Below are 27,418 nucleotides of genomic sequence, written 5' to 3' on the forward strand. Positions count from 1 at the left end.
CAGACTCTCTCACAACTCAGATGCATGTGCAATGTCCACCGAACACTAGCAGTTTCCATCTGCCCCATGTGTGGACATGCAGTAGCAAAGATTCGCAATGTGACAGAAATCTGAGAAATACGCACCAGACATTAAATCGCATCATCATTGATATATCATACAACAACTGACTCCTAAAACTGCCTTGAAACAATAGTCATAACGGGTTTTGCATTTTGCCAAATTACATGATAAAACATTGTTCCACATCTCACTTGAATAGATAACACACATTAAATAAATATAATGAATAACATATTAAAGTAGATAAAAATGTTCAATGCTTAAAAACATAATGTTTCAGTGTGGTTATAATATTGATCATAATTATTTGAGGAAACTGGATCATCTGGGAAATTTCACAATGATCGGATTAACTGGGCCTAAATTCATGAATCACAAATTCACGAAATGAACACGTCCATTTTCAGCCCAATGCCTGTGTGCACAGATCAAATACTGGTATGTATGCTAATTTGTAGATCTGCGCAAGAGTACTGAGAGGGGACTTGGAAATCATCATTGATTATTGGACCACCTCAACTGACTGATCATTAAGTTAATCAGTAAGTCATTTTGCTGTTTTTCAATGTTAAATTATGTCAAACTAGATCACGCCTAACACCCTTTGTTCTCCAAGTGAATAAACTTCATCAGGAAACAAACTATCTTAAGGAATGTTTGAAATTAATACGGAAAAACTGGCACACACATTTCCTTTGGCACTTCCTTTGTTCGATTGCTTGGTCTTTGGACATTAGAGAAAATCTTTGATTATAATATCTCACTGAAAAAGCACAAGGAGTAAACGGCTTGAGTTTACCACACCTTACTGCATTTCGGTTATTTTATGCCATATGGTGACTGAGTCACTTGGCAACAAAATGAATGATGAAAACTAGAAACATAGAACTCCAATACTGTAAACCTTGAATGTTTTGTGCCATGAAATTACTGCAAGTGGATGACAATAACCTTAACTGCGTCTGGAACGTTTTGCGACATGCTGTTAACATGACCAAATATGAAAGCTACTTTTGCAGGTGTTATATTTGATAAGTAGGAAGCAGCATGATGAAATGGTAACTCAGTGTCAGTCAGTGATTTGTAAACTATAGATGCATGCGTTGAAGTTGACAAGTGAGGTTGAGTAGTGTGTTTATCTAACAGAAGAGACTGGCTGGTGAATGTCAGGATTACTTGGTGTTATGTCAACAACTTGATGAGAGTGGCAGTTTCGTGAACTTAGACTAATTTGACTATTGACATTAAGTGACAATGGTTAATTTGGGAAACACGGGATGTGAGGGGGTATTTGTATCATAACGTACTGGCTGGTTGGACAACTTGTTGCAGTGAATTCCAGAAATATGCTTCCTTACTTCTTTTGTTTGTTGCTGGTCTGCAAAAATAACTGCACCATGAAAGTATTGTGAGTGTGTGTCCCTCGTAGTTTTCACAGTACTTTCCTGTTGCAAAACTTTCCAGATTTACAGTACCTACCAGGTTTTGAATACACTATGTTCCTTCATGAAGGAATCTAATGTATAAAAAACTCATGAAGTACAGACAATGAAAAACGAGAGTACCATTTCCTCAAACAGTTTAAGTAAAACACATATCAGAAACCATTAACCACAATGAAACACCAACAAATACTAAGTCAAGGAAGACCTTGCTGAGCAAACCCAGTAACACTATAATTCTTTGCATCACTCCCTGAGAATGTGAGGGCAGTGTTGATGCAGTCGATGAAGATGTGCAATACTGCATAGATTCAAATCAAAACAATGCTGAATACAGTCTCCAACACGTTTCATATAAACAAATTATATATATATATATATTATACAGCTCATCTTTGGACTTATTCTAATCTATCTATTTATCTATCTATTCTCTGATACAAATGAAATGCGTTGGAGAAGTATTCAGTGTTTTGTTTTACATTTTCAATATATTAGACTGTACACTCAAATACTTTTCTTAATATAATACATATAAATATATGTATGTATGCATTTAACAATTAAAATATATTTAATGCTCTGCAAGTCGCTCTGTGGCAACTTAAAGTGATAAGTCAAAGTAATTTAGTTGCAATTCACTACTTTCTGTAAGTCTGATAACTAATTCTTAAGCATAATTATGAGAAAGATAAGAAACAGCAAGTGTTAACAGCCAACAAAATTTGTGAGTTATTCTTTGTACTTGTGGAAATAGAGGACACCGACAGGTTCAGACAGGAAGGTTTGAATCAGATCATGCCACAATTCAGAAGTCAGAGCTGCCACAGCCCCAATGGTTTGAAACCCCAGGCAGTAGCATACAGCAGCATCCTACATCTCCAGTGCATAATCATACAATCCAGCATGTACATGGAATGCTCCAAGATAAAAAAAACATTAGTGAGTGAGTGAGTATGGTTTTACGACGCTTTTAGCAATATCCCAGCAATATCACGGCGGGGAACACCAGAAATGGGCTTCACACATGTCGGGAATTGAACCCGGGTCTTCAGCGTGACGAGCGAACGCTCTAACCACTAGGCTACCCGACCGCCCAAAAGAAACATTAAATTACATTAGTAAATATAATATGATTTTAATATCATTTATATTCTATGTCCAATATATATAATAAACTCAGGCCGATACACAATAACATTGCATGGAAACAGTGAACACCATCAGTCCAATATACCGGTAGTTGGGCTGTTGATGGTGTAAAATGTATACACTGAGCACAATTGATAAAAAAACAAATAAAAAATAAATAAAAAACAAATGTCCTGAAGAACATGCAGAACACTTACCTGCAGTTATATTGATACATTGCAGGTTAAATGTTGTTATGCATGTTTATGGGCGGCCATTCGGTCAAAAAATACAAAGTTGAAAAAAGGACAAAAGTACGCAATTAAGGTCACATATTACAAATAAAGAACTAAATGTTACTAGTAAAGGTCAAAATACAAAACAAACAGACGAGGGTTAAACATACAAAGTTGAAATAAATGTCAAAAGTACGCAATATTAATAGTCAAATGTTACGAAAAGACGCCCTAAGAAAAGAAAGAACAATGTGTTCGAAAGAACGTCAGTGAGCACGAAAGGATGTTTTCAATAAAGAACGTCAGTGAGCACGTAAGGATGTTTTTTCAACTTTGTATTTTTTTACCGAATGGCCACCCATACATGTTCTCCACAATACACAATGAAACAAACATATGTATGTGTGATACATTAAAGCAAAGCGGTGCATAAATGTTGTCACTTTCATACAAACAATCAGATGATGCATAGGTATTACATGATCTTTACTCAAGTCTGCTACAAAATTACGTTTTGAGATCAATGAAGAGGTACCAAGTGTCATATGTGTCGTGTGAAAGCACAACCTCTGTTTGCAAACTTCTGTTGCCCATGTAAAGGTGCCTTAAGGCAATATTAATGCAGTCAAATGAGAGAAAGAATTAAGACTTATGAAGTATTTCAACTGATCTAGACACTGATTTTATGTTCTTAAATCCTCTTAAGTTTTCTTCTACATCGGGGAATTATCAAATTGAATTACTTATCCCAATAATCATGTCATGAAATTATTTCCCACAATCATGGAAATATCCAATATTACTCCTTGCTTCTAATGTGCTACTCAACTTCAGACCCAGATAGTCCTGTTTTACAAGATGGACACAATTTTTATGGATAACAACTTCTTTAATACTGTGAAAAGCGACGTTTCGGTATAGATCCTTATACCCTTGTCAAGCAAGTTGTTATCCATAAAAATTGAGTCTATCTTGTCATCCGTCAACTTCTAAGTAATGCCTATCAAACAAGTTAGTCCTGTTTTCCCATGAAAACACAGACTGATTACTTAATACATGTTAACAGCATGAAATATCTTTGTAATCATATCTAAATTTGAGTGGTACATGTGCAGAAGCATGTCTTAAACTATCAGGGGAAAAACAAACATATTGCTTTACCTGCAGCCTTTTTCAAGGTCTTTACACAACAAATACAACTGTCTCCTCCACAGCTTGGAGATGAATCAACAATGTGATAAACAAGAGTGGGTCCATCCCATCATGATGTTGAAGATTTAACGAGCACTTCCAGAGGAGCTGATTACACAATCACGTAATTCATCCCATAGCCTGTCCAAACTTGTTACATGTATAATGTAGCTAACAGACCACAATTCAATAACATATGATGAATTTGGTCATATCTCACTCAACACAAATTACATATTTCAGGCAAGAGACTATTAAATACCTAATACCACAAACTTAATCCGTATTGTCATCATCTTCTCTTGACTCTACAGAAGAGACAGCTTCATTTTCTTCATCCTGTTCTTCATGGCTGTGGTTTCCAGCTGCTACCACTGCAGCCAGTGCAGATGCTTGGGTATGACTGCAGGGCGGGGCAGGGGACTCACTAGCAGAGGCCCTAGCTGGCTGATGTTCTGTATCTTGGTCCTGCTGCCCAACTGCTTGTTGGTTTTCTTTTCGGTCTGTCTGCAGTGACTCCAAAAAGGCGTCTAGTATTGGATGAAACCTGTTCTGTCGATCTGAAACAAACATGATTTTAGAAACTACCATTTATTTCGACATATATATCATTGAGGTTGTTGGATTCAATATGTGCTTTCATGAGTGCACTTCAACAATATTACCCTCACAATCATTTCCATATGCATGTCAATCTTTTTCATGATATAGTTTTGGTAATAGCTGGTCTTTTTGTTTCCACTTTGAAACTGTTGGCATTATTTTTACAGTGTCATGGCAGAAGTTCTGTCTGATCAACCTCTGTTTTCCCAACTGTTTCTGTGATCACAAAAATTTGGACATAAGGCTTGCATCAATAGCTCTTATTTTTTAAAGTGGTCAAGATATTATTCATTATATCCTTTCACATGATAGTTGTGTTCAACTATCCTTCTCAAAAGTCTGGGTTATCATCACCACAGTCTGTGCTAAATATATACTTTTGTGTTCACTAGCCCAAACTGAAGCTTCCTGGACTGATCAGAAGTTCACTGGGCACAGGCTTCGGACAAGTGGCTTAAGTCAAAGACTGTCACCCATCTTAGAAATTCTACATTCGTGCCACTAAATACCACAACGATGATTAAGCCGAGCACTTTTTAACTTGCCTTACAGATGTTGTACTGGAAAATACCTGTCGGTAGCAAGGGAAAAACGAGAAGCAAAAGCAAATCAATTTTTTGTAGTAGTTCTGCTCCACTACAGGTCGGCTAGAAGAAAATGGTGTAATGGGGGAAACGAGCCTGCACCATGGCCGTTGTTCACCTATGTATATACTATCAATTTCAGGAGCAACAACACATCTTATTTTGACAACCATGTTTAATATGGTTCAGTTATTAATAATTTACAGTTTGTGGATCCGTAAAGCAAGTAAAATACAGAGTGGCCTTACCAGTGAAGGTATTCATAAGGCTAGAATGTAATTTCCAATACATTCATCAACCAATCTCATTAAAATCATATCTTACTTCGCCAAACAAAGATCTGAGGACATCCCATTAGGGTCACGTCAGACCGAGCTTTCATCCGACCAATCAGAGCGTCGCTTACAAGATCATGGAAGTGACAATCGGAATGTGTTTTCAGATCATGCAACCTCGAAAACATTAACACTGGGTATTCCGAACGACAGTTACGTCCTGTACGACTGATTCTGTCAAAATTATCATCTATCTCTCGCTTAAACATTTGAAGGGAGGAGGCGTTGCACAGTACATGGGAAGCACTGCCATACAGTCTCAACCATATATTAGACATTCCGGAATGATCGTTTGTTCAGTTTTCAAAATTTTAACCGCGAACTGTGTCAACATATTACTCAAGCGTAGTCTGAAATAGCAGTCGCCAGGTTGAAACGAGTGCTGTAAAGCTTGAGAAAGCTGCTTTCTTATTGGCTGATGTCGACTTCTGGTTAGTCATTTCAGTGACCGGTCAAAGTTTCCGAAAGGTCTTTCTGACATGACCCGTAATGTCCTCAGATCTTTGTTTAGCAGCAGAGAGAACTTAGATCTGATTTTAATGAGATTGTTCATCAACAATCCCCACAAACTAATCAATCTAAACATGAATTATTAACTTATCCTTCAACTCTCACCTCTTGGAGCAGCAGCATTAAGTGTTCCGGTCATGTACCCGGAAGAGACAGTTTGGAGCTGAAAGTACACGCCACAGTTCAGGTCTGGAGACTGCAATCAAAAGCAAAACTGACTGCAACTGTTTTTGTCATAAAGTTGGAAAGAAACATGCTGATTTTATGCATCGTGAAGATTTGTAAATAATTACAAAAAAACACATTCATCATCAATATACAAACAATCAAGTATTTTAATTTATAGAATAAGATTCTTAAAATTGTAAAACATGTTCTGAGGACACAGGTTAAAATAGTAAGAGGACACTAAATTGGATCAGGAGGCTCAGTTGACTGCATCTCATTGTACACCAACAGCCTTGGATGTTGCTCATTCTCTCTATCACCGATTTGCCTCGCCAGACTCAATGTATTAAAAGCTGCCATGATAGGCCTATAGCTGGATTACTGCTGACTATGGCGTAAAACATGAAACCAACACTAACCTGCTGTTCCTCATGTTCCTCAGCTAAGCGTGATGGGACAGTTGTCTTTAATTCTGTCTGTGCCTCCCGTCCAACTGTCATACAGTACTCTGCACCATCTGGCAAGGTGCTAGGTCCTTGGTCATATCTTCCAGATGTGCACAACTCTGCACCAGTGCATCCCATCACTCCCTCTCCAGCATCCAGTTGTGCACAGTTCGGATTGTCATTCAACCTGAATTCATCTGATGACCCACTGTTGTAACTGCCATGTGCCTGGTAAGGTAGGTCACTGAATCCATAACTAGGGTCATTGTCAAAGTCATCACCACCTCTATCATCATTATCATCATCATCAGCAGCAGCAGCAGCACCAGCATCATCATAGTCTGGTCTCTGAGATGAATCTTCCCAATCTGGATTTCCACATACTGCATGAAGGGCAATAAAGTTGTTTGTATTGTAAAAAGGTGATGAACTTGGTACCACATCAGAGTTTGCAGGTATGGAGGCCAGTTGTTGTAGGAACCTTTGGGCCGCTTGCTGTCCAGTTTCTGAAGGCTCTGTGGCTGAAAAGTGAATTTTCAACTTGCCTTTAGTGACATATGCATAGTTACCTTCCCTAGTAATAACCAAAGCGTAGGATATGCGAGCAAGTTTGCGAGGGTGAGCAGGCTAACCAAGTCTGTGTGCATGGGTTGCAATAAATATCGTAGAGGCTAAATTAAATAAGATTTATTCAGATCCACCCAATGTAATTGGTATTGTATCTTTGTTCAGTTTGTTTAAACATTTGTAAAGTAATACCAAATACTAGTAAAGATTACGGCATTGGGATTTGGAGAAAACAACATAATATTTTGTTTGTTACGCTTGCTTCTTATTTTGTAAGAAACAATTTTTAAAAGGGCGCTAACCACTGTACAAACTTCTACATTTTACATAAAATTGTATATTCATTTACTTATCCTATCTAACACTATGCATTTCTTCCCTATTCTTTTGATCCTATGTGGAAATGTGCTTGAACAAAGTTTCCAGCTTTTGAAAACAAATCACCTGAACACATCCCAGCATCACCTTGGTCACCATCAATACAAATGGGTTATGTACTGTAACCTGTACTGGTAGAGCGACCTACGCGACATTCTCTATCTTAGAGCTAACAGGCTAGAGGAGCTGTGATGCAGGGATGGTCGGAAGGGCATATAGCGTGTGAGATAGGATAAGTATATTTATATACAATTTAATGTAATATTTCTAAATTTTGAAACTTAGCCTATGTCACACTGTGCGTTTATCCCACGGTTGGATGGCGGGGTGCAGATACCCTAACCTGTAGTAGACTACAACCGTGAAATATACACAAGGAAGCTGGTGCTAAACAGTGAGATAAGGAATAATCAGTTACACTGCTTAGTGTTGTAAAGACAAGAACTTGTGAGCAGAAAAACACACCATAACAGGCAATGTGATCCCTATACGTTAGTCGGACGTAACAACATAAAATCGTGTATAACATGCGTTTCGTGTTTTCACGTATGACATCATTACATGAACGACTGCGTAGCTGAACAGAACAATCGATACAGCATATGAATTGTAATCGATCCAGAAGGGGTCTCCAGCCAATTGACTCTACACGACAGGTCACACCATTATCTCCAATGGACAATAGGGTGCATCAGCACGTCTTCTCTTTTAACGCTGTCACATCTATCAATCACGCCCAAGGGATCGAAGTATGTTTAGATGAGGAGAGGAACTATCGACAATATCCACAAGAGGATACTTGAACCAACACCAGGCAGCACATGCATAAAGCAGAGGTGAGAAGGTAAGGATTAGGGGCACTTGCAGCAACTTCAACACCACATTTTCTTGAGTATAGTGGACACCCAAGTATAATGTGCACACCCCTCTAGCGGATTCAGACTAACAAAAAGACAATAAACACAGGAGTGATTGCTCAAATTTTATTCTGTATATATATGTAGTGAGAATGAACAGGTACATGCATCGACAATCTGCACTGGTATGCAGTCGACAGCTGCTGTGTGATAGGACCAAGAGACCGAACTGGTGAAGACCCTGGCATCTGCAACGGAGATGTCACAGAGTTAAGGGGAAGCTTCAGACTTCCAGAAACACCCTTCCATTATGGTGGAGAGGGTGCAGTTACTGTGCAAGGCCATATGGTAGAGGTGACGGCTTGAGTCTTATGTTGATTGGGCATTACAAGGGGAGGCAAGCAATCGAAGGTGTAGGCCTGTAGGATGGTTGAATGAAGCCAACCGGAGACTGTAGTACGGGAGACTTCTGCTGTGGCTGCAGTAGAAAGAGGGAAGAAGAGTCTTTTCAGGGAGCGCCGAAGTGGTCTCACAGCCTCAAGCCAGATTCGGAGCGCTCAAACCAGACAAAGAGATATCTTCCAGGTCATCAGAGCTCAAGATGGATGCCAGCTATGGGAAGGTGAACAGCCGATCTTGTTGTCCAAGAAGCTGATTATTCATTAACTTGTAGGACCGAATGAGGGGCTGTAGCTCGGCAACCATAGAAATCTTTGAGATGACAGAGCAGCGAGATAGATTGCCAAGGTGACCTTGCAAGCTTCCAGGTAGATCGTATATGATAGAGGTAGTCGGCTATCAGTGGAGGAAAAGCAGTGGGGGATGTGGTGATGTCACGAGTTCGACAGTAGGCCTCAGATGCTTACCATTGATGGTCGAAGATGGTCTTAGTAGAGGAATCGAGAGTCTCCGTGAGCAACAGGCAGAGCAGTTGGGAGTGAGGCAGGAGGAGGAGATCGTCCTTTAGTGGAAGAATGGAACCTGCTTTCCTGCAAGTTGTACCATCATTGTGAACCAGCTCTGAGTTGGCCAATAGGGTGCGATCAAAATCAGTTTCAGGAGGCAGGTGGATGCTGTTTTCTGAAGGACCTGTGGTAGGGAACGGGTCCGTGAAAAGGCGTAGGTGTTAAGGCGTTGCCATGATATCCCTCTTCAAGGAGAGAGACGTTGAAGCTCGTCATGGCGATGGTGATTAATGGGCTGATCCCAATGAGAGTGGTAGTAATAAGCCAGGGGACGAAAGTCAGGATAAGAGAAAGCATAAGGGTAACCACGCCAGTGAGGATACATGTCTATGTGCAGGGTGGTAGTACGTGGGTGGTCTCCATAACCGCTGTACCAATATGATTCCAAGCATGAAAGTCCTGTCGATAAGGACTACAATCGTAGGGGCAAGAACAATCCTGTGGACAATGTCGATCTGTGTAATATGATGCCTGGGAGCGACACCAAGTCAAGAAATGGCTCCAGTGCAATGAGTAAGAGAATGATGTGGCAGGTGTATTTACATAATCTTGTCATATAGGTCGCTCTGCATAGGGTAACAGTGCTTGTCCCATTGTTTGGCTGGTGACCATGGTGATGCTTTCGATGTGTTCGAGTGATTTGTTTTTAGAAGCTGGAAACTTTGTTCAAGCCCTTTCTGGGCGGGGAGTATAAATTGCTTCTGATCAACATTTTGACTCTGATCATTGGTGTAAACATGACACAGAAAAGTGACTTTGGAAAATCAATCAGTTTATTTTCCTCTGTTAATCAATTCAATTATAAATATTTATAATATGTTCTAAAGAGCACCAAAACAGTGTGTTGAGAATTGTATCATACAGGGCAAAATACTACATCACATTTCACTCATAGTGATTATTTGAGCCTATCACCAGTAATTTATGTATATGTAAGCAAACATGTGAATAAGGGATCTTTTGGGTGAAAAATCACATTTTGACTGTTCATCATATTTTAAAACTACAGTATCTTCAGAACACAAAAATACAAGCTTAAATTCATATTTATTACAGAGATATGTGGCATCAGACATGTGGATTTGGACATTTGGACTGTATGTAATAATTACAGTTTTTAGAAATAATGTCTGATGAATTGAAAGTAGACATGATTGCTGAAAGGTTTTGGAATAATGTTTTTATTACATAACGAACTAACGTGAGAAAGATACAATATTATTGTACAGTCAGCACACATGGCATTCTTCACAGAAGTAGGCTGATGTCAAACACAATTGTGTCCTAGCACCCATAAGGTCCCTTTTCTCCTTTTGGATCACATATGTAGTTGACTCCAACCAAGTCACTTTTGGAACTGTAGTTAAAGACTATTGCTACAAAAGTGTAGCTACTGGTTTTAAGACATCCTTGGGCCACACTGAGATATGTGCATGTTAAACCACTAGAAGTAGTGGTCGTAGAAGCAGTAGCAACTGTAGTATTTAAAGGGCAGCTTTGGCCATCTGTGATAATTTCACGGCTATGTTGTCAACCATGAAATCAAACTTAAAATGAAAGTCAGATAAAACATATCATCAGATATCACAGCAATTCACAATGCTGGATGAATACATGGCTCAAAATTTATTTCACAAGAACTACAAGTACCAATTACTGTAATTACACGTTTGAATTCTATAAATTTAGCCGTTGTGATAAATTTTTACAAACCTGTAGAGGTTATGAATTCTCTAATGAAATCCTCCTTGGGGCACCTATTGCATTTTCCTTGCTCAAGAAAATCTACATGACATAGTTGTAACCATTTTCCTTAATAAAAAATATTACCACACAAAAAACTTCGTTTTTGTATGATATACGACCACCCTTACAGGGCCTCACCCACTACGGTGTCTCACGCCAGGGGGAGTAACTCTCACCCAAATCACTTTCCATATGTCTAATGCTGACGGAATGTGGGGAGGTGGGTGGCCGTGCCCAAAGGTCGGATTTCATCAGAGAATTCATAACCTCTACAGGTTTGTAAAATTCTCTTTCAGATTAAATCCTCCTTGGGGCACCTATTGCATCAAGATAGACTCCTAAAGATAATCAAGGAAGTGGCATCCGTCAGCAACAGGTGTAAATAAATACATCGTATTCGATTATTCAACAGAATAAAATATAGAGTTCAATAAATGGAACCAACGTTATCGTGAGGCACCACCGTCGAGAGGTGGTGGCTAGAGACAGGGCGTGGTCAACCATATATTATGATAAAGCCTGTGTTTGCGGCTTGTCATAAGTTGAGAACTCGAACCCCCCCCCTTTTTTGAACAAGTGATATAGGGGCGTAGATCACGAGAGACTATAACCCGCGCTAAGCTAGGCCAGAGGGTCCCGGATGATCGAAAGAGTGGGTGTGCAAATACGAGTATTATTGAGTAGTAAGGACTGATATTTATCGACCGCAGAATATTAAATCCGGACCATTACCGAGCAGTATAACCGGAGAACGGTCTAAAATCTTGAAGGCTCAATAGGCTTGAGATGTAGAACTTTGCCCAGTTCGGAGAACTCACTGACCAAACCGAGCACGCTCGCTTGAGTGTTTGTCGAGTCCACCTGGGGCTCTCCGGGCGCTAATGGGTCTGCCTTGCCCCGGCCCCTGCCTCTCTTGCTCCTCCCGGCGCCCTTACTTGAAGGAAGCGGCTGCTTCCAAGCAGGTGTGGACTTCTGACCCGGCGCGTCAGCGTAGGAGGAGTTAAGTGGAGAGGTCCACTTACACGGCTTAGCGCTGGGTACCTCCAACAAGGCCTTAGAGTCCTTGATGGAAGCATACAACTGAGCGGCCTCTCGGACCACCTGCTGAGCCCCAGGGAAGAGGGTGGCACCCATCTTATACGGCAAAGCAAGGAGGTCTTGGTGTGTGGAAGTCGAGTATTTAGATACCGACATCCACAGCCTGTGCATACCCATAACAGCGCACATCATCTGCAAGGCACAGCTACTAATAGTGTCTCGCGAAAGATGACGGTGAACTTCCGTTAGTTGCGCGGCCCACGCTAACTCCCTCTGTACAGCCGACAGCGCTAAGGTGTAAAACCCGTAGTCCAATGCTGTATGATAAAACAAAACCCCAAGCCGTTTCTAATGGCCTTGGTGTTACGTGTATCAGACCGTGGAACTACAATATGGACGCCATTACGTAATTCAATTGAATTCAAATGTACCGTGCACGTGGCGTATAATTACAACTCTATAACTTTACAATGCGAGGTATTACGCCTTTGCAATGAAAGAAATGTACCATACATACAGTTTGGTCAGCCATGGTTCTCTTCGAACAATTATATTTCTCTTATTGGTCTTGTAGAAAAACAGCACGTCTGTCTCATACAGATGACATTAGGAAAGTGATTTGGGTGAAAGTTACTCCCCATGGCATGAGACGCCGTAGAGGGTGAGACCCCGTAAGGGTGGTCGTATATCATACAAAAACGAAGTTTTTGGTGTGGTAACATTTTTTATTAAGAAAAATGGTTACAACTATGTCATGTAGATTTTCTTGAGCAAGGAAAATGCAATAGGTGCCCCCAGGAGGATTTAATCTGAAAGAGAATCCAGTACCTAGATGTCAATACAGTTTGACAAACTTAATACTGTACTTATTGCATCTTCAAAAAAACAACACACCTTTTTCCCCCACTGAATGAATAACGTATTGATCAATGACCTATTAACATTAGAAAGTTTGAATTTCCGCTTGACTAGGACTGCACAGTATTACGCTTTACCAATGACACTGTTGCAATATTCTTTCTGGGTTCTCATATATACGGATAAAAATATATACCGATAACAAGTTTAGTTATTATTTGTATCCGATAACCTAAAATCTGCACAGAAACTAGGGGTGAAACAATACAAGTGGAGACCTACAGATAAGCAGTGTATTTGCTTAAAATACCCCCAAATATATTAAAAACTCAATTACTTTCAATTAACTTGCATACAGAAACGCATGCATTAAATGAAAAACTCAAATGTATAAAATCAGCACGAGTAAATACCCAATGAAACTTTTTCAGCATATATAGAAAGGAGCTAATTTCTGAAACACAATTATGAGCTAATTTACTTTCAGAGTCAAGCCTATATATTTGGAACTGCTATGTATGTCTTAAACATTATTTCGGTTTTTTTTAAATCTTAATATGTTCACAAATTTTGGGTAAAACCCAATAGAGTGATGAATAGATTAGTCAAAAAAAAAATGGTTACCCAATGAAAAATGTAATTAAAATCGAAACCCTAGAGTAAAATCCCAATTGCTCAAAAAGTTATCTGGAGCTCTGTCAGTGCATCGTAAGTTTCCATGTGATGATACGATACACGATACGTTTTTTTATGTGTCGATGCAAGACGATACACTTGCTGAAGTAAATTACTTACTACTCATTTAATTATCCCTGGCATTTTTGTCAGTCAGATATAGCAAAATGTGTTGTAATTAGTGTTTCAAGTTCACTATCAAAAACAGCCGCTATGAACATGTGTCTACAGACAGTCGCTTACATGTATTTCAAACACTGAGAATGGTATGTGCCAAGACAACCATTTTTGAAGATGGATTAGTAGGCATGGTATAGAGACAACATAGCTGGGATCACTTAAACAAAATTTCAGCTTTATGATCCTGAATATAAATAATTGTAATAAAACTACTAAAAAACAGCCGCTATGAGTGAGTGAGTGCTTATGGTGTTACGTCGCTTTTAGCAATATTCCAGCAATATCACGGGGGGGGGACACCGGAAATGGGCTTCACACATTGTACCCATGTCAGGAATTGAACCCGGGTCTTCGGCGTGACGAGCGAACGCTTTAACCACTAGGCTACCCGACCGCCCCAGAGCCGCTATGAACATGTGTCTACAGACAGTCGCTTACATGTATTTCTAACACTGAGAATGGTATGTGCCAAGACAACCATTTTTGAAGATGGATCAGTAGGCATGGTATAGAAACAAAATTTCAGCTTTATGATGCTGAATATCAAAAGTGCAGTATAACTTGGGTATATGGAGGCCAAATGAAGTAGCTGGGTCAATAATAAAAATATACTCCAAACTGTACCATGTGTATATGTTATTCTACATACAACATACAGTGGGTGAGTGAGTAGGGTTTAACGCCGCTTTTTAACAGTATTACAGTTATATCGCGGCGTGTCAGCTTAATGTGGGAGGAAAGTCCGAAGTGATGCAGGTATCAGACGTTTACCACTTCGGTGAAACCCACGAGCACGGGTATGGTGCTGACAAACCTAGAAACATAATCGGGGCGAACCGGGATTCGAACCCACAATCATAGGTTTCTGGTTACCACATACAGAATACCGAAAGGGATAATGATACATGGAGAAATGGCTGGGTATTGGGCAATAAATGAAATTTATAATATTATTGCCATGGCAACCATGGTGTAACAGAATTATCTGAATCCATAATAATCCATGAACTATATAGAATTTGCTCCTCAAGCAAAAGATACATATTTCCTTCTCCACATGTCCCTCCATAAAGCTGGAATAATGCTTAAAGCAGCATAAAACCACCGTCACTCCTTACTGGTGGGACTATCACTGCGTACTAAAAATACCTTCATTTTGAAGATGATGATGCCCAGATGCCATCAGCTATAAATCTCCATTTTGATCACTTTGTTCTTCTGATGTGGATAGAGACTGGAGCTAAAAAAAATAAAATTATTTAAAGTGCTCTACAATCAACATTTTCAAAAACTTACTGATAGATTATTACGAGACTGGGACTTTCAGTTTCCAATGTATTGTAGACCCAAACAAACCAAAAACATCATGCATCGCTTTCAATTTTGTGTTTTTGAAAACAATTTTGTTTGATGTCATCACACTCAACAATATTCCAGCTGTATTATGGCGGTCTGTTAATAATCTCGTCTAGACCAGACTGTTAGTTGCCTCTTCGGAAAACAATGGGTTGCTGAAGATCAATTCTAACCCAGATCTTCATGGATCAATTCTAACCCAGATCTTCATGGGTCTTGTATTAAATAAATAGAGCCACAAAATCCTGTATCTCACCTTATTGTTTTTCTGTTTTATCATAACCAGCAATCAAATGCAATTGTGGTTGTTATAAGAACCAAACAGAGCCATGGTATGTTTCTCTAACAAATTCTTACATAAGACAAGCTCTACATTCAACATTTTCGAAAACTTACTGATAGATTATTACGAGACTGGGACTTTTCAAACTATTGATAAATTAAATATATTAATTTCATAGCGAAATAGCTTAGTAACCATCTGTGTCCAAACCATGCATTAGTGACAGCACATACTGAGTTTTTGAAAACCCCTGAATACATGTAGTTGATACATGTGTCTGTGGGGATTCCTGGTTGGAATTGGTCCCCAGCAACCTATGCAGGTTGAAAGTGGTCACTTAATGGAGCGGTGGCCAGGTTTGATGACTTTTTGGGTGGTGTGTCATCGTACCCAAATTATGTGGATTGTTGCTCACAATATGACATAACCAAACACTGGATTGTCTTGTTGAAACATATTACTTACAGGCTGACATCATACAGCTTGAATATTGCAGAGTGCAGCATTAACAACAAACAGACACAGTACCAGATTGAGAAAAAAGAAGATTATGATGACCAAGGCATATGTGTAAATAAGTCATGCATGTTATGCATAGGTGTTTGGAGCTTAACATCATGTTCAAAATGATTGCACTTATATAGCAATGTGCATGTGCATGTGCATGTGTGTTTGTACATGTCCGGACTAATGCTGTTTTTATAGTGCTAGACAAATGAGATACCATGCCGCAGTTTGATATAGTAAACAGACTCAGAGATGACCTGTCCTTGTTTTATCCCCTGAATGCCAATTACAAGGCAGGGTAACAACAAGTACAATATTTTAACACCTTTTGGAATGACACGGAAAGGAATTGAACCATATACCTTCCACTCTCCATTCAGATGCCTTATCCACTAGACCAATGAAGCAGTCTTTAACAAAATAAGGTGAAGTAAATATGTATACAGTGACTGTAAATAAAGATATACAAACCAATTATCAACATCAGCTAAGCAATAATTAAATTGGATGTGTTTCTGATGTTAAATAAAGAATATGCTTTGTGTATTTATGTTTGTTCAACCCTCATGTTATAAGTATATCTTACATGAATATAAGCACTAGACATATTTTGATATAATTGTTTTTTTAACCAAAGCATGACTTTCACTGCATGTCAGTGCAGACACAGTGACAAACTAGAATTTATACTTTCAAAAGCATTATCAAATTATAATTGGGTGTCTTATAATTTATTTTTGTTTGTTAATATGTTGTTGTTTCCAAGTACAAAACATGCAATAATCACACATATTTTTTTACAAATGGAGTGCTCTTGTGTCTAATGTTTTTGATAAGGTTAATAAAATTGAGACCTTGAGAATGTGTTTTTGAAACAATAACTATGCTGTCTTCACCCAATAGCTATAATTGGTAAGTAGTGACTATATATATATGGACCACACCCATCAATCATACACCACAATCCAAGAACTAGCCCATGGGTATAATGGCAGATCATTCCTGGCATAGGAGATTTTGTTCGCGTTGTGATTATCCACAGTAATTGTTTTGCCTCTGGTGAGAAGTGCACAAAATATAATGTGATTTGTCATTTGGATTATATTCAAATTGAACTAAAGTGCTAAGAGCATCTATCAACTGTACCAGGGAATTGATTCATCGCAATCTGTCAATACCGCAAAGTCGATGCTGACCACAGTCCCCTGAAGCAGGATAGTGATATTACTGAAACACTGGACACATATATGGGTCCAGTGTTTTAGTGATATCACTATCCTGTTTCGGGGGCCTGTGTGCAGCTGCTGGTTTCGCGTTACAAGCCCCTGTGATTCCTATAATACATTTTAAAGTTACCCTTTTAATAGTAATTGCATGGGTTTAGTGCTAAAACGGCCCCTTATCATGCTGTGCGAAACTGGTTAAAATTTTAGGAAATCGTCTGCTTACCTGCGAAGCGTTCCTTTCACCTCTCCCCACTTGGTATATTTGTAATTTGGACTATATATCAGTCACATATAAAGACATGCTAATTTCTTATTTCTAATTAATGCAAGTTCAAAAGATTCACGGCCAATCCAATAACGGGATTTGCAAAAGCATGCACGTCGGAGACACAATCGAAGAAAGAAGCACATAAAATGGCCATGTTCCACACACATAAACTGCACTTTGAAGTACGTACTATTGCGATTAAAACTAACTGTATCAACAAGGATTAAAACACACTGAAACGAAATTCGAAAATTATCATATCCATATAAATGTTTATATTTTACTTGTCAGCGTAATCATTGTCTGCAATGGACACAGAGCCACTGGCACCAATATAGGAAATAGTGTCCATCAGTTAATACTCGACTTTCAAAAACTAGTGGACGCACCACCGCGTTTTTAACAAATAATAATTCACCGTTCTCTGAACGTAGGCCTGGTGGTAAACTTTCTAAAGGCATAAACAAAGTTAACCATATTAAAACCGGCTCCTCCCTTAACAACTAGCTTCACTGTATTATCTTGTTCTAAATAACACTGCATCGATCAAAATACACTCCTCACCAAAATGTTTAAAGTATACTTAAGGGAGAAAATGAAGAAAAGAGCATGAAAAGTCAACGATACATACAAAAGTTGGGTCAACTAGTAAGCTGATGACGTCATAAAACATGAATGACGTCGTGTATTGTTTTCGACTCCGCGATATATTACTTCGTGTTGCCACAACTGACCAATCCGCTTTGAGAATCGACTGATGCACATGTGCAGATATCGCAGTTATTACATCTTATCTTTCTTTTGAATTTCCTGTTGGGGCTTAATGACAAATGATCTGTATAGCCCCATAGTTGGTTATTCTCTTTATATATTCCCTATACAGCCTGCAGACGGGTTCATAAATAACGTACGTTTTTAGCTTTTACCATATTATTGTAACCTGTGCCCAGAAATTGACAATGCACGATTAACACTTAAAGGAACAGAACTGCCAAACGTCAAATTCGGAGAAAAACCTGAAAACCAGATTTCGAAAATGAACGGTAACACTGAAATACCCAGACCAACCGCACCCGCACCCGCATCCGCACCCGCCCCTGCACCCGAACCCGCACCCGCACCCGCACCACACCCGAACCCGAACCCGTACCACACCCGCACCCGAACCCGCACCCGCACCCGTATCCACACCCGTACCCGTACACGAACCCGCACCCGAACCCGCACCCGAACCCGCACCACACCCGCACCCGCACCCGTGAACGCACTTATGTACACACACTCCACATTTTTAACAAACGATTCTACGTTGACGAAAGCAGGTTCTTTTGGAACACATACATACATACATACATACATACATACATACATACATACATACATACATACATACATGCATACATAAAAACAATTATTGACATATATAATGCTTGAAAATGCAATATGAATGCGGTGATAATTTTACTGCACACTATGATATAAGGCATCATTGGTATTTATTTAGAAAATAACTGCAATAGAATGTAGACGTCACAATTGCGGGTAACGTTTATTGGGTGAATATGTATTTGGTAGCCTTGTTATTTACTGAAAACATGTCACAAGTGATGAGTTAGTTATTGTGTATTGTATGTTCTGCTTAGACACCAACACAACTCCTCCCCCACCCTTACCTCACCTCCCCACCCGTCATACAATATTTACCTTAATAGTAAGCAAATATATAGATGACATTTTCTTTGTTTACTCAGATGGAACGTCTGGATGCAGACACAAGAAACTATATCAAGCAGTTGACATTGTGAAAATATATATTGGCACTGAATTGAATATTTTTTTGGGGCACGAAAACTGCGGCCACTGGTTTTGCACCAATCGGGTCTCCTCGATTTTATGGGCTTCCTCTGCAATACTGCATTGAGTAGAGCCAAATCACAAGCTGTATAATAGCACTGTTTGATTGGCATTTTTAGGAGTTGTAAGTAACAGTAAACATTTATTTATTTATTTATTTATTTATTTATTTATTTATTTATTTATGACAACCTTCTATATCTACCAACCACGATCCTTTGCTGTTGTTGTTGTTGTTGTTGTTGTTGTTGTTAGTCCCTTTCATGTGTGCTCTCATGGTTTTGTTAATCCTTATTAGATGTATATAACCCTGTAATGTGCTGTCTTACTTCACTCTTGCTTGACAATGGTATAAGTATCTATACCGAAACGTCTCATCATAAGAAGGTGTCATCTATAAAATATCTTGTCTTTACTGAGTAACATCAGACAATCAAATGCGGCCCAAATCTATCAGATCAAATGTTTATGTTAAAAATGTCAGTGGAGGTACATGACACGAGTTCAGTGTTTGTTAGGTAGTTGACAACAATCAGTTTATAGTATTACCTCATAGGTGCATGCGCAGTACGTACAAGCGAAGAGCGCGATCACCCGGAACACTAGCTGTGGGTGTGTGTGTCCTGTACTTGCATCCTGTCGAATCTATGGGAAATGTTACATTTTACGTGTACTGTAAACGAAATATATGTTAAGCTCAAAGTGGCCATATTCCAGCTGCGGAATCATATATATAGCTAGAAGAAGAAATCGCAAAGGACAAAGAAGGACGAGGCGTGGTTTATTTTACGATAAAACATTGAAAGATTACAACCAAAAGTGGGCAAGATATGACAATCTGTAATGGGAGAAAAGGTGCATATAATGGCTGTCAATTGTTTTTGGTGTTTGTGTGAAATTACAGGAAATACAAAACTTAACCCCCTGTTTATTAAATGGACTTGTCCGACATTGCCGATGGTCGAATTCTATTCAGGGAGTCATCATTATTTAGACACGGGTAATTATTTTTAAAGTTTGTAAATTATATTAACGTCCTTAAAGAGGCTAATGATAATGCCCTATATAAGAAATCGATGACTCGTGGTCGTTGTGTATAGTAAAATAAAACACTACAGGGATTGTGAACCCTGTCGTGTCTTATTGCACGATAAACGATAATCGATATGTATACATGTTACAGTCAATGCGTTAAATGTAATAATCCCCCGCCCAACAAAGTTGGCGGGGGATATAGAAACGGGCTCCGTCCGTCCGTCCGTCACGTTTCGTTCCCGGAGCATAACTCAGAAACCGTTCAATATTTTTTCATGAAACTTTGCAGGTCTGTCAAGTACATGCTGAACTGGTGCCTTTTGCTATTTAGAAATTTTAGAAATGTTTATTTTTTACGTTTCCATGGCAACGAGATGGACTGAGGTTCCCAACTCTTCTTTTTTTTACAATTTCCATGACAAGTCCCACCTCGGTTAAAAAAGGTTAGGGTTTTGTTTAGATTTAATTATGTCATACATTCTGCAACAGGGGCGGGGGATATAGCCACGTCAGTGGAAAATTCTTGTTTCCTTTGTATTGGCAATGTGCAAAATGCCTGAATGTTTCATTCTTTTTTCAAATTGACTGCAAAATCGTCAATGCATTTGAGATTGGCTACAAATTATTAAGAACTTTTAAAGGTCTTAAAACATAACAATAGACTAATTATTCTAGGATTACATCACATGATATATATACTTGTGAAGTCAACTTTGATACGATGAACCATGTAGGTAAAGTTCATCATACAATAGGAGGAAATTACAAGGACGTTAATTGTTATTGGTGTGTGTATATTTGTATATAAGATCGGTATGGTCTGGTATAGGACGCCAGCCAATAATCGCTGCTTTGGGCTATCGTGCAGTCTATCCTATAACAGTCAGACTAATAAGCACATCAACTGACAGTTGACAGGTACTGTTAAAGTTATTGTTCCAGAGTCGTCTTGTGCTCGGACATCATTCTATCACATCGCTATTTTCCCACAAAACTGTCCTGCACAAGTTTATTCAAATCAGTAACCAGAAAGCACTGACATATAGAGAATCTCACCCGAGTGTCTTTTGATATCAAATATATCAACATGAGTTTTCCACTTTTATCAACGAGTGTTGATATATTTGATATCAATAGACATGAGGGTGAGATTTTATTTATCATCCAACATCATTATTCCAACTTTTTCAGTTTGTAGACAGAAAAAAGCAGTGACCTAAGTGTAAAAAGTACTGCTAACAGCATCAGTAGCAGAGCCATTAGTGATGTCATTTTATTGTGACGTCATGGTAACAATGACGTCACAATGGTCTGCACAGTATTGTGATGCAATTTCATTGTAGAAATATCTTCAATGTGCATACAACATTAAACTTGTAATCTAGTCTTAATCCAGTCAGATATAGCTTCACAAATTGATTAGTCTTCTTAATGTGTACATTTCAAGCCACTTTACGTAGCCGAGTTGGGTAGCTTAATGCATTGTCGCACCTCAAATTCTTTCGCTTTCATGAGGAAGAGTGGTATTCGGATCATGCTACATGTTTTCATAGACAACCTGATATATAACAACGAATACAAGTTAAAATGTACAGTTAACATGTTTTCCGTTTTCTGGGTGTTTGATCAAAGTGATAACATTCTCACGCATACTGGTTACATTTAACTCTCCGATTGCGATATTAAAGTACCAAGTGTTAAGATTTTCAAACATGTCAAATTTGACATGACTTTTATACCAAACTATCGGATTAATAATGATTGAAAACAACCCTCAGTATAGCTGCCTGGATTTGTTTTACACACAATGACGCGACATGAAAGTAGTGATTAATAATACTTGTGTCAGGGAGGGGGGAGGGGGGAGGGGGGGAGGGTGCTTTATAAACAACGAGCTTTAATGCTGATTGTAGAAGTGGCGAAAGCGGTAAGCATTGGTAGAAAGTTGTCTTTCTTTCTTTCTCAGTCAAATTACTTTGCGTTTGCATGGTTATAACAAAAGCTAATTATATTTCATCACTTATATAAGCAATGTGGTTTATAAATCTTTGATCTCAAGATGGAAAGGTTTTCTAAAGGAAACTTAGATGATATCTGCCATACCAAAACTGTGTTGCACTTGCAGTTGTTTCAATTCATGAAAAGAATATTTGGAAAAAATACAAACCGAGCAATCAATAAGGAGATAAACCATTTCTTTCTTTTTTTTAAATTAGAGGTAGTATAACGGATTTATAGTAGCTCTAGGAGATAAACCTACTGTGTTTTGAAATTAGAGGTAGTATAACGGATTTATAGTAGCTCTAGGAGATAAACCTACTGTGTTTTGAAATTAGAGGTAGTATAACGGATTTATAGTAGCTCTAGGAGATAAACCTACTGTGTTTTGAAATTAGAGGTAGTATAACGGATTTATAGTAGCTCTAGGAGATAAACCTACTGTGTTTTGAAATTAGAGGTAGTATAACGGATTTATAGTAGCTCTAGGAGATAAACCTACTGTGTTTTGAAATTAGAGGTAGTATAACGGATTTATAGTAGCTCTGAATTTATTTTAAAACCGAACGCGTTAGCGTCAATTAGAATCAAGTACGAGTGTACCTAAGTCATGGTAGAATTTACACTAACATACGTGAGTACTTTTACTCATGTGAGTAAAATGGTTCTATGTGAGTAAAATCTGGGATCTGGTATCGAAATTAAGTATATTTTCAACTGCAAAACCAGATATATTTGTTATTAGCATGAATTGTTTTTTAGAAAGACACCTTGCAGCAATGTTATTTTGTAGCAGACAATTTCTAATTTCTTGTCCAAGACCTGAAGGGCATTTATAGAATTTAAATAGCAAATGTTTATTATTCCGAAAAATGTAGCTGCATTTATGTGATTTTTTGTTCAAAAATCAAAGCCATGTCCTAATGTAGTCAATGTTTTGTTTTAGAGACAGGATTTGTGAAATGATTAATCTCTTGTGGAAGGTTGTGAACCAAACAAATTGATGATAGAATTCAGTAATACATATTTCTGGGTCTTGCAGACAGAAAGTTTAGTTGGATTTTGATGCTCTGGCTGCACATAAATGCCTCGCTGAAATTTACATCTCAGATAAAACATTGCCCGAATCAACATGCAGTTGAAAGTAAATACCATTTATAAGCATATGCGGGTCAGCTAAATATACTATTTTAAGAGATCTTTTACACACCGTAAAATAAGGTCCAAACTTTCAGAAAATTTCAACATGAAAGGAATCTGTGTAGCCGTGTGTGCCCTCCTGACCCTGGCGTCCGGCCATCCTTACCATCCACCACCATCTTCAAACTACTACGGGAGCTTGGTTGGAGCAGGAGGACTGGGCGGAATGGTTGGACTCTCAGTGTCTGCCAGCAGCTCCACGGGCCCTGCGATGTCCGTAGTGTCCACCCGACCTGCCGCATCAGCTGTATACCCTGCTGGAACTGGGGTACTGTACCCTTCTCTCCCTACAGCTGGTACCCAGTGGTCATATGGCTCAGTATATGGTTCAAGGTACTCTCTCGTTCCAAGAAGGCCTACCATCGATTTCCCACCAAGGGGTACCGCCAAGGGCGGATATCGCCCAAGATACTTTTAAAGAAGGCGATATGGTACGTTTGTTTATTTTACTTCGTTGTCCAGTATCTCATGATGTTAATTCTGGGTTTCATTCCACGAGCAATCGTTTCGCTACGACCATCGTATCTAACTTACGATCGTGATAACGCTTTGATCGCTTTGTGGAACGGGTTCCTGGTACGTTAATGTGTTGAATGTAATGACGGAGGTGAAATGGATGGGCGCTTGTCATCGTACAGAGGCGGCGTGGATCGTTGCTCACAATATCAGTAACAGGATTGTCTGGTCCAGATTCGATTACCGTATTTGACGTAATAAACGCCCCGCTCAAATAAGCGCCCACGGCGATATTTGATGATAATTGGCTAGTGAACAATCTCAATTAGCACCCCTTCCGATTGATCAATGTACAAAAGTCTTATTTATTCGCGTATAATACGCACTCGTGTGTTATATGCACCCTTAATTATGGGCAATTACATTCTGGAAAAATATATCTGTCGTATATAAACATTTCAGGCTGTCAGCATAAACCTCGAAATTTATCTTTCAACTCTGTTTTAAGTTTCACCAAAATAATATTCTAATAAGAGCCCCCTTTTTCTAATTTTGAGAGCGCTTTGGGCGCTTACTACGTCAAATACGGTTTTAACAGGCCGCCGTCACATAGTATGTTTGGTACTGAGTGGGGCGCACAAAACGCAGACAATCAAATCAAAGGCTTAAGTCGTTGAATTCGAATGAAACTCACACGACTGAGAACATTTTGCAAACATAGCCGTCTTCAATCTCGTCAGATAAATATTTTTCTGCTTGTGTGTATGGTTAGTTTTATAATACAGTGGAATTAATTCATTGCAAGACACTTTAGTATGTATCAATGGTATTTTGATACCCCTGGAATCAGTCTTATTTTCAATATTAGGATTGGGATATCACACAATATGTCTTCTTCTTCACCCGTAACTTATGTAACCGTGTTATAGCAAGATCTGGGGAGTCAGGTACCCTGGTACAATGTGTGAAGCTCATGTCTAGTGTCCTGGAGTATTGCTAAAACTATATACTCTTCAAAAAAAGAAACGCGTAGCCAGATTTGTGTGAGGTGGGAAAATACATTTATACGAGGAACCGTACAAGGTATTTAGCCAAAATGTTGTGGAGAGAACACTTGGCGATTGTAGTCATCTCGGTTATTGGTCCATAGGAAAAGTCCAAGGTGGAAATCAGCTACCATCAATAACACGTATGTCCTCCGTTGGTATCGATAGCGGCAAGACATCTCCTATCCATGAAAGAGACGAGTTTGCGAATCACATCATGGGGAATGGTAGCCCTCTCGGCCTGCAACGCAAAAGCCAACTGCTGCAACATCTGGGGCTAGGGTTGACGTCGGCGTAGCCGTCTATCCAATTCATCCCACGGGTGCTCTATCGGGTTCAAATCCGTTGGCTGCAATTGGGAGGACGTGTGGTAGGAGAATTTGGTTGATGTATCGTTGAGCCGTAAGATTGTCCTGGATATGGACCAAACCTGCCCTGCCATAATGAGAGATACCATAACGCTTCCCCCACCAAACCTGTCCACTTCCTGTACGCAGTTTCCGGCGTAACGTTCTCCCCGACGTATATAGACCCGTGCTCTTACATCCCCTTGACGGAGGAGAAATCTTGATTCGTCGCTGAACCAGACATCTCTCCATCGCAGTTGAGGCCATACCCTTTGTTGACGACACCAATGCAGTCGTTGTTGACGATGCTGTCGCCTCAATATGACGCGTCGAACAGGAAGTCCTGCTCGTAGACCTGCTGCTCTTAAACGGTTTCGTACGGTCTGGTCGGAGATCCTGCGCAGTCCGGGGAATTGGGATGCGGTTGAGGTGGCTGTGGTCGTCCTTTCACGTAGGTGGCGCAGTCGGATGTAGCGATCTTGCGCGGGGGTGGTTATTCTTGGTCGTGCCTACCTTGGCCGATCACGTGCTGTCCCATGCTGTTGAAACCGATCCCATAGCCTTGTGGTGGTGCTGGACGCTACACTGAAAACCCTTGCTACAGCTGATCGAGATTCCCCTGCCTACAAGCGGCCTATGGCGTTGTTTCTTTGCACTGCTGTTAATCCTGGCATGTTGTTGAACTGTCACTGTTCGTTTGACGCAGATGCCAGGCAATCAAAAACCCTGTACTTTAATACCGTTCATAGTGCTGCTGCACGTGCAGTGCGTGCAGCTCCATGGCCCTTTTGTTAATGCACTGGATGCGTTTTTCCGAATCGAACGTATTTCCCGACTTATTGTTTGCATGTCCTTGTTGTGATCATTTTGATCCGGGAAATTTGTCACTGACACTATAACACATTAAGCCTCTTCATTTTGCACCTCTTGGTCCGCTAATTTTGCTTTTATGGCCAAAAATATCCGTATTGCGTTTCTTGTTTTTGAAGAGTATGCTAGTATAGATGCAATAGATATGAAAATCCTTCTATGAAGGATCACTGACTTTCTTTTTTACTACATTATTGACATTTGCAATTATCAGACACCTTATTGAATTGGACAACATCCCATGAAGATTGACATATTCAATGATTGTATTTCAGGACAGCTGTGACGATAAAGGTTTAAGACAGAGTCTTGCTGAATGGTCTCGTCCGTATATGGAGCAGCAAAGAAGGTTGAATGAACAATGTGTCTTGGATGTCGAAATGCAATAAATGGTGCTTCAATACATTATACGCATTCCTGTTCTAAATGCATTCCAGGGACCCGTTCCACAAGGCGATCGTAGCGCTACGAGAGTCTTAAGGCTATGTTTAAGTATGGGAGTTACGATGACCTTAGGGCAATGTGGAATTGGGCCCTATACAATATATCTGTTATATATAATATAACACCAATATAGACATAATGTTGTTGTAAGACAAGCAACGTAATGGATCAGCAACAAACATTTAAATGTTACGTTCGAATCAGCCATCAAGTTGTTTCGTCATTTAAACAATATTGTTAAAACAACCTAAAAACGATACACTCATTCAGAAAACGACACTCTCATTAGTAAGATTTTCTTTAGGCCCCATTTTGAATAACCTTTTGAGTGAGTGAGTATGGTTTTACGCCGCTTTTAGCAATATTCCAGCAATATCACGGCGGGGGACACCAGTAATGGGCTTCACACATTGTACCCATCTCAGGAATCGAACCCGGGTCTTCGGCGTGACGAGGGAACGCTTTAACCGGCTACCCGACCGCCCCGAATAACCTTTTGAGCTTTTTTGTGGATGCACAAAAGATCAGAGTGAAAGACTAGAGAGATTGCAATTG

General features: G+C 39.4%; 1 protein-coding gene and 1 long non-coding RNA gene across 2 annotated transcripts; one reads left to right on the plus strand and one right to left on the minus strand.

The window, feature by feature from the left end:
- Positions 1-3,101: 3,101 nt before the first annotated feature.
- LOC124149851 lies at positions 3,102-17,778 on the minus strand. Its single transcript, XM_046521663.2, has 5 exons — positions 17,569-17,778; positions 15,123-15,213; positions 6,683-7,230; positions 6,201-6,291; positions 3,102-4,623 (listed from the first exon to the last, which is right to left on the minus strand). Exons 2-5 carry the CDS (start codon positions 15,154-15,156, stop codon positions 4,340-4,342), a joined length of 957 nt encoding a protein of 318 aa, XP_046377619.2. The 5' UTR covers positions 15,157-15,213; positions 17,569-17,778; the 3' UTR covers positions 3,102-4,339.
- A 2,277-nt stretch (positions 17,779-20,055) lies between these two features.
- LOC124149817 lies at positions 20,056-26,827 on the plus strand. The gene is made up of 3 exons (XR_006863167.2): positions 20,056-20,322; positions 23,736-24,131; positions 26,695-26,827. It is a non-coding gene; the product is annotated as an uncharacterized LOC124149817 (long non-coding RNA).
- The last annotated feature ends 591 nt before the right edge of the window (positions 26,828-27,418 follow it).

The sequence above is a fragment of the Haliotis rufescens genome, unplaced genomic scaffold, assembly GCF_023055435.1.
Source record: "Haliotis rufescens isolate VD_foot unplaced genomic scaffold, xgHalRufe1.0.p SCAF_4, whole genome shotgun sequence".
Lineage (NCBI taxonomy): Eukaryota > Metazoa > Mollusca > Gastropoda > Lepetellida > Haliotidae > Haliotis > Haliotis rufescens.

Excerpts from the sequence above, each read along its gene's own strand:
- LOC124149851 (XM_046521663.2), bottom strand. The coding sequence starts at position 15,156 with ATGGCATCTGGGCATCATCATCTTCAAAATGAAG. Across the intron at positions 7,231-15,122 it reads TCATCATCTTCAAAATGAAG|CCACAGAGCCTTCAGAAACT; the intron begins GTATTTTTAGTA and ends TTCACTTTTCAG. Across the intron at positions 6,292-6,682 it reads AGGAACATGAGGAACAGCAG|TCTCCAGACCTGAACTGTGG; the intron begins GTTAGTGTTGGT and ends TTTTGATTGCAG.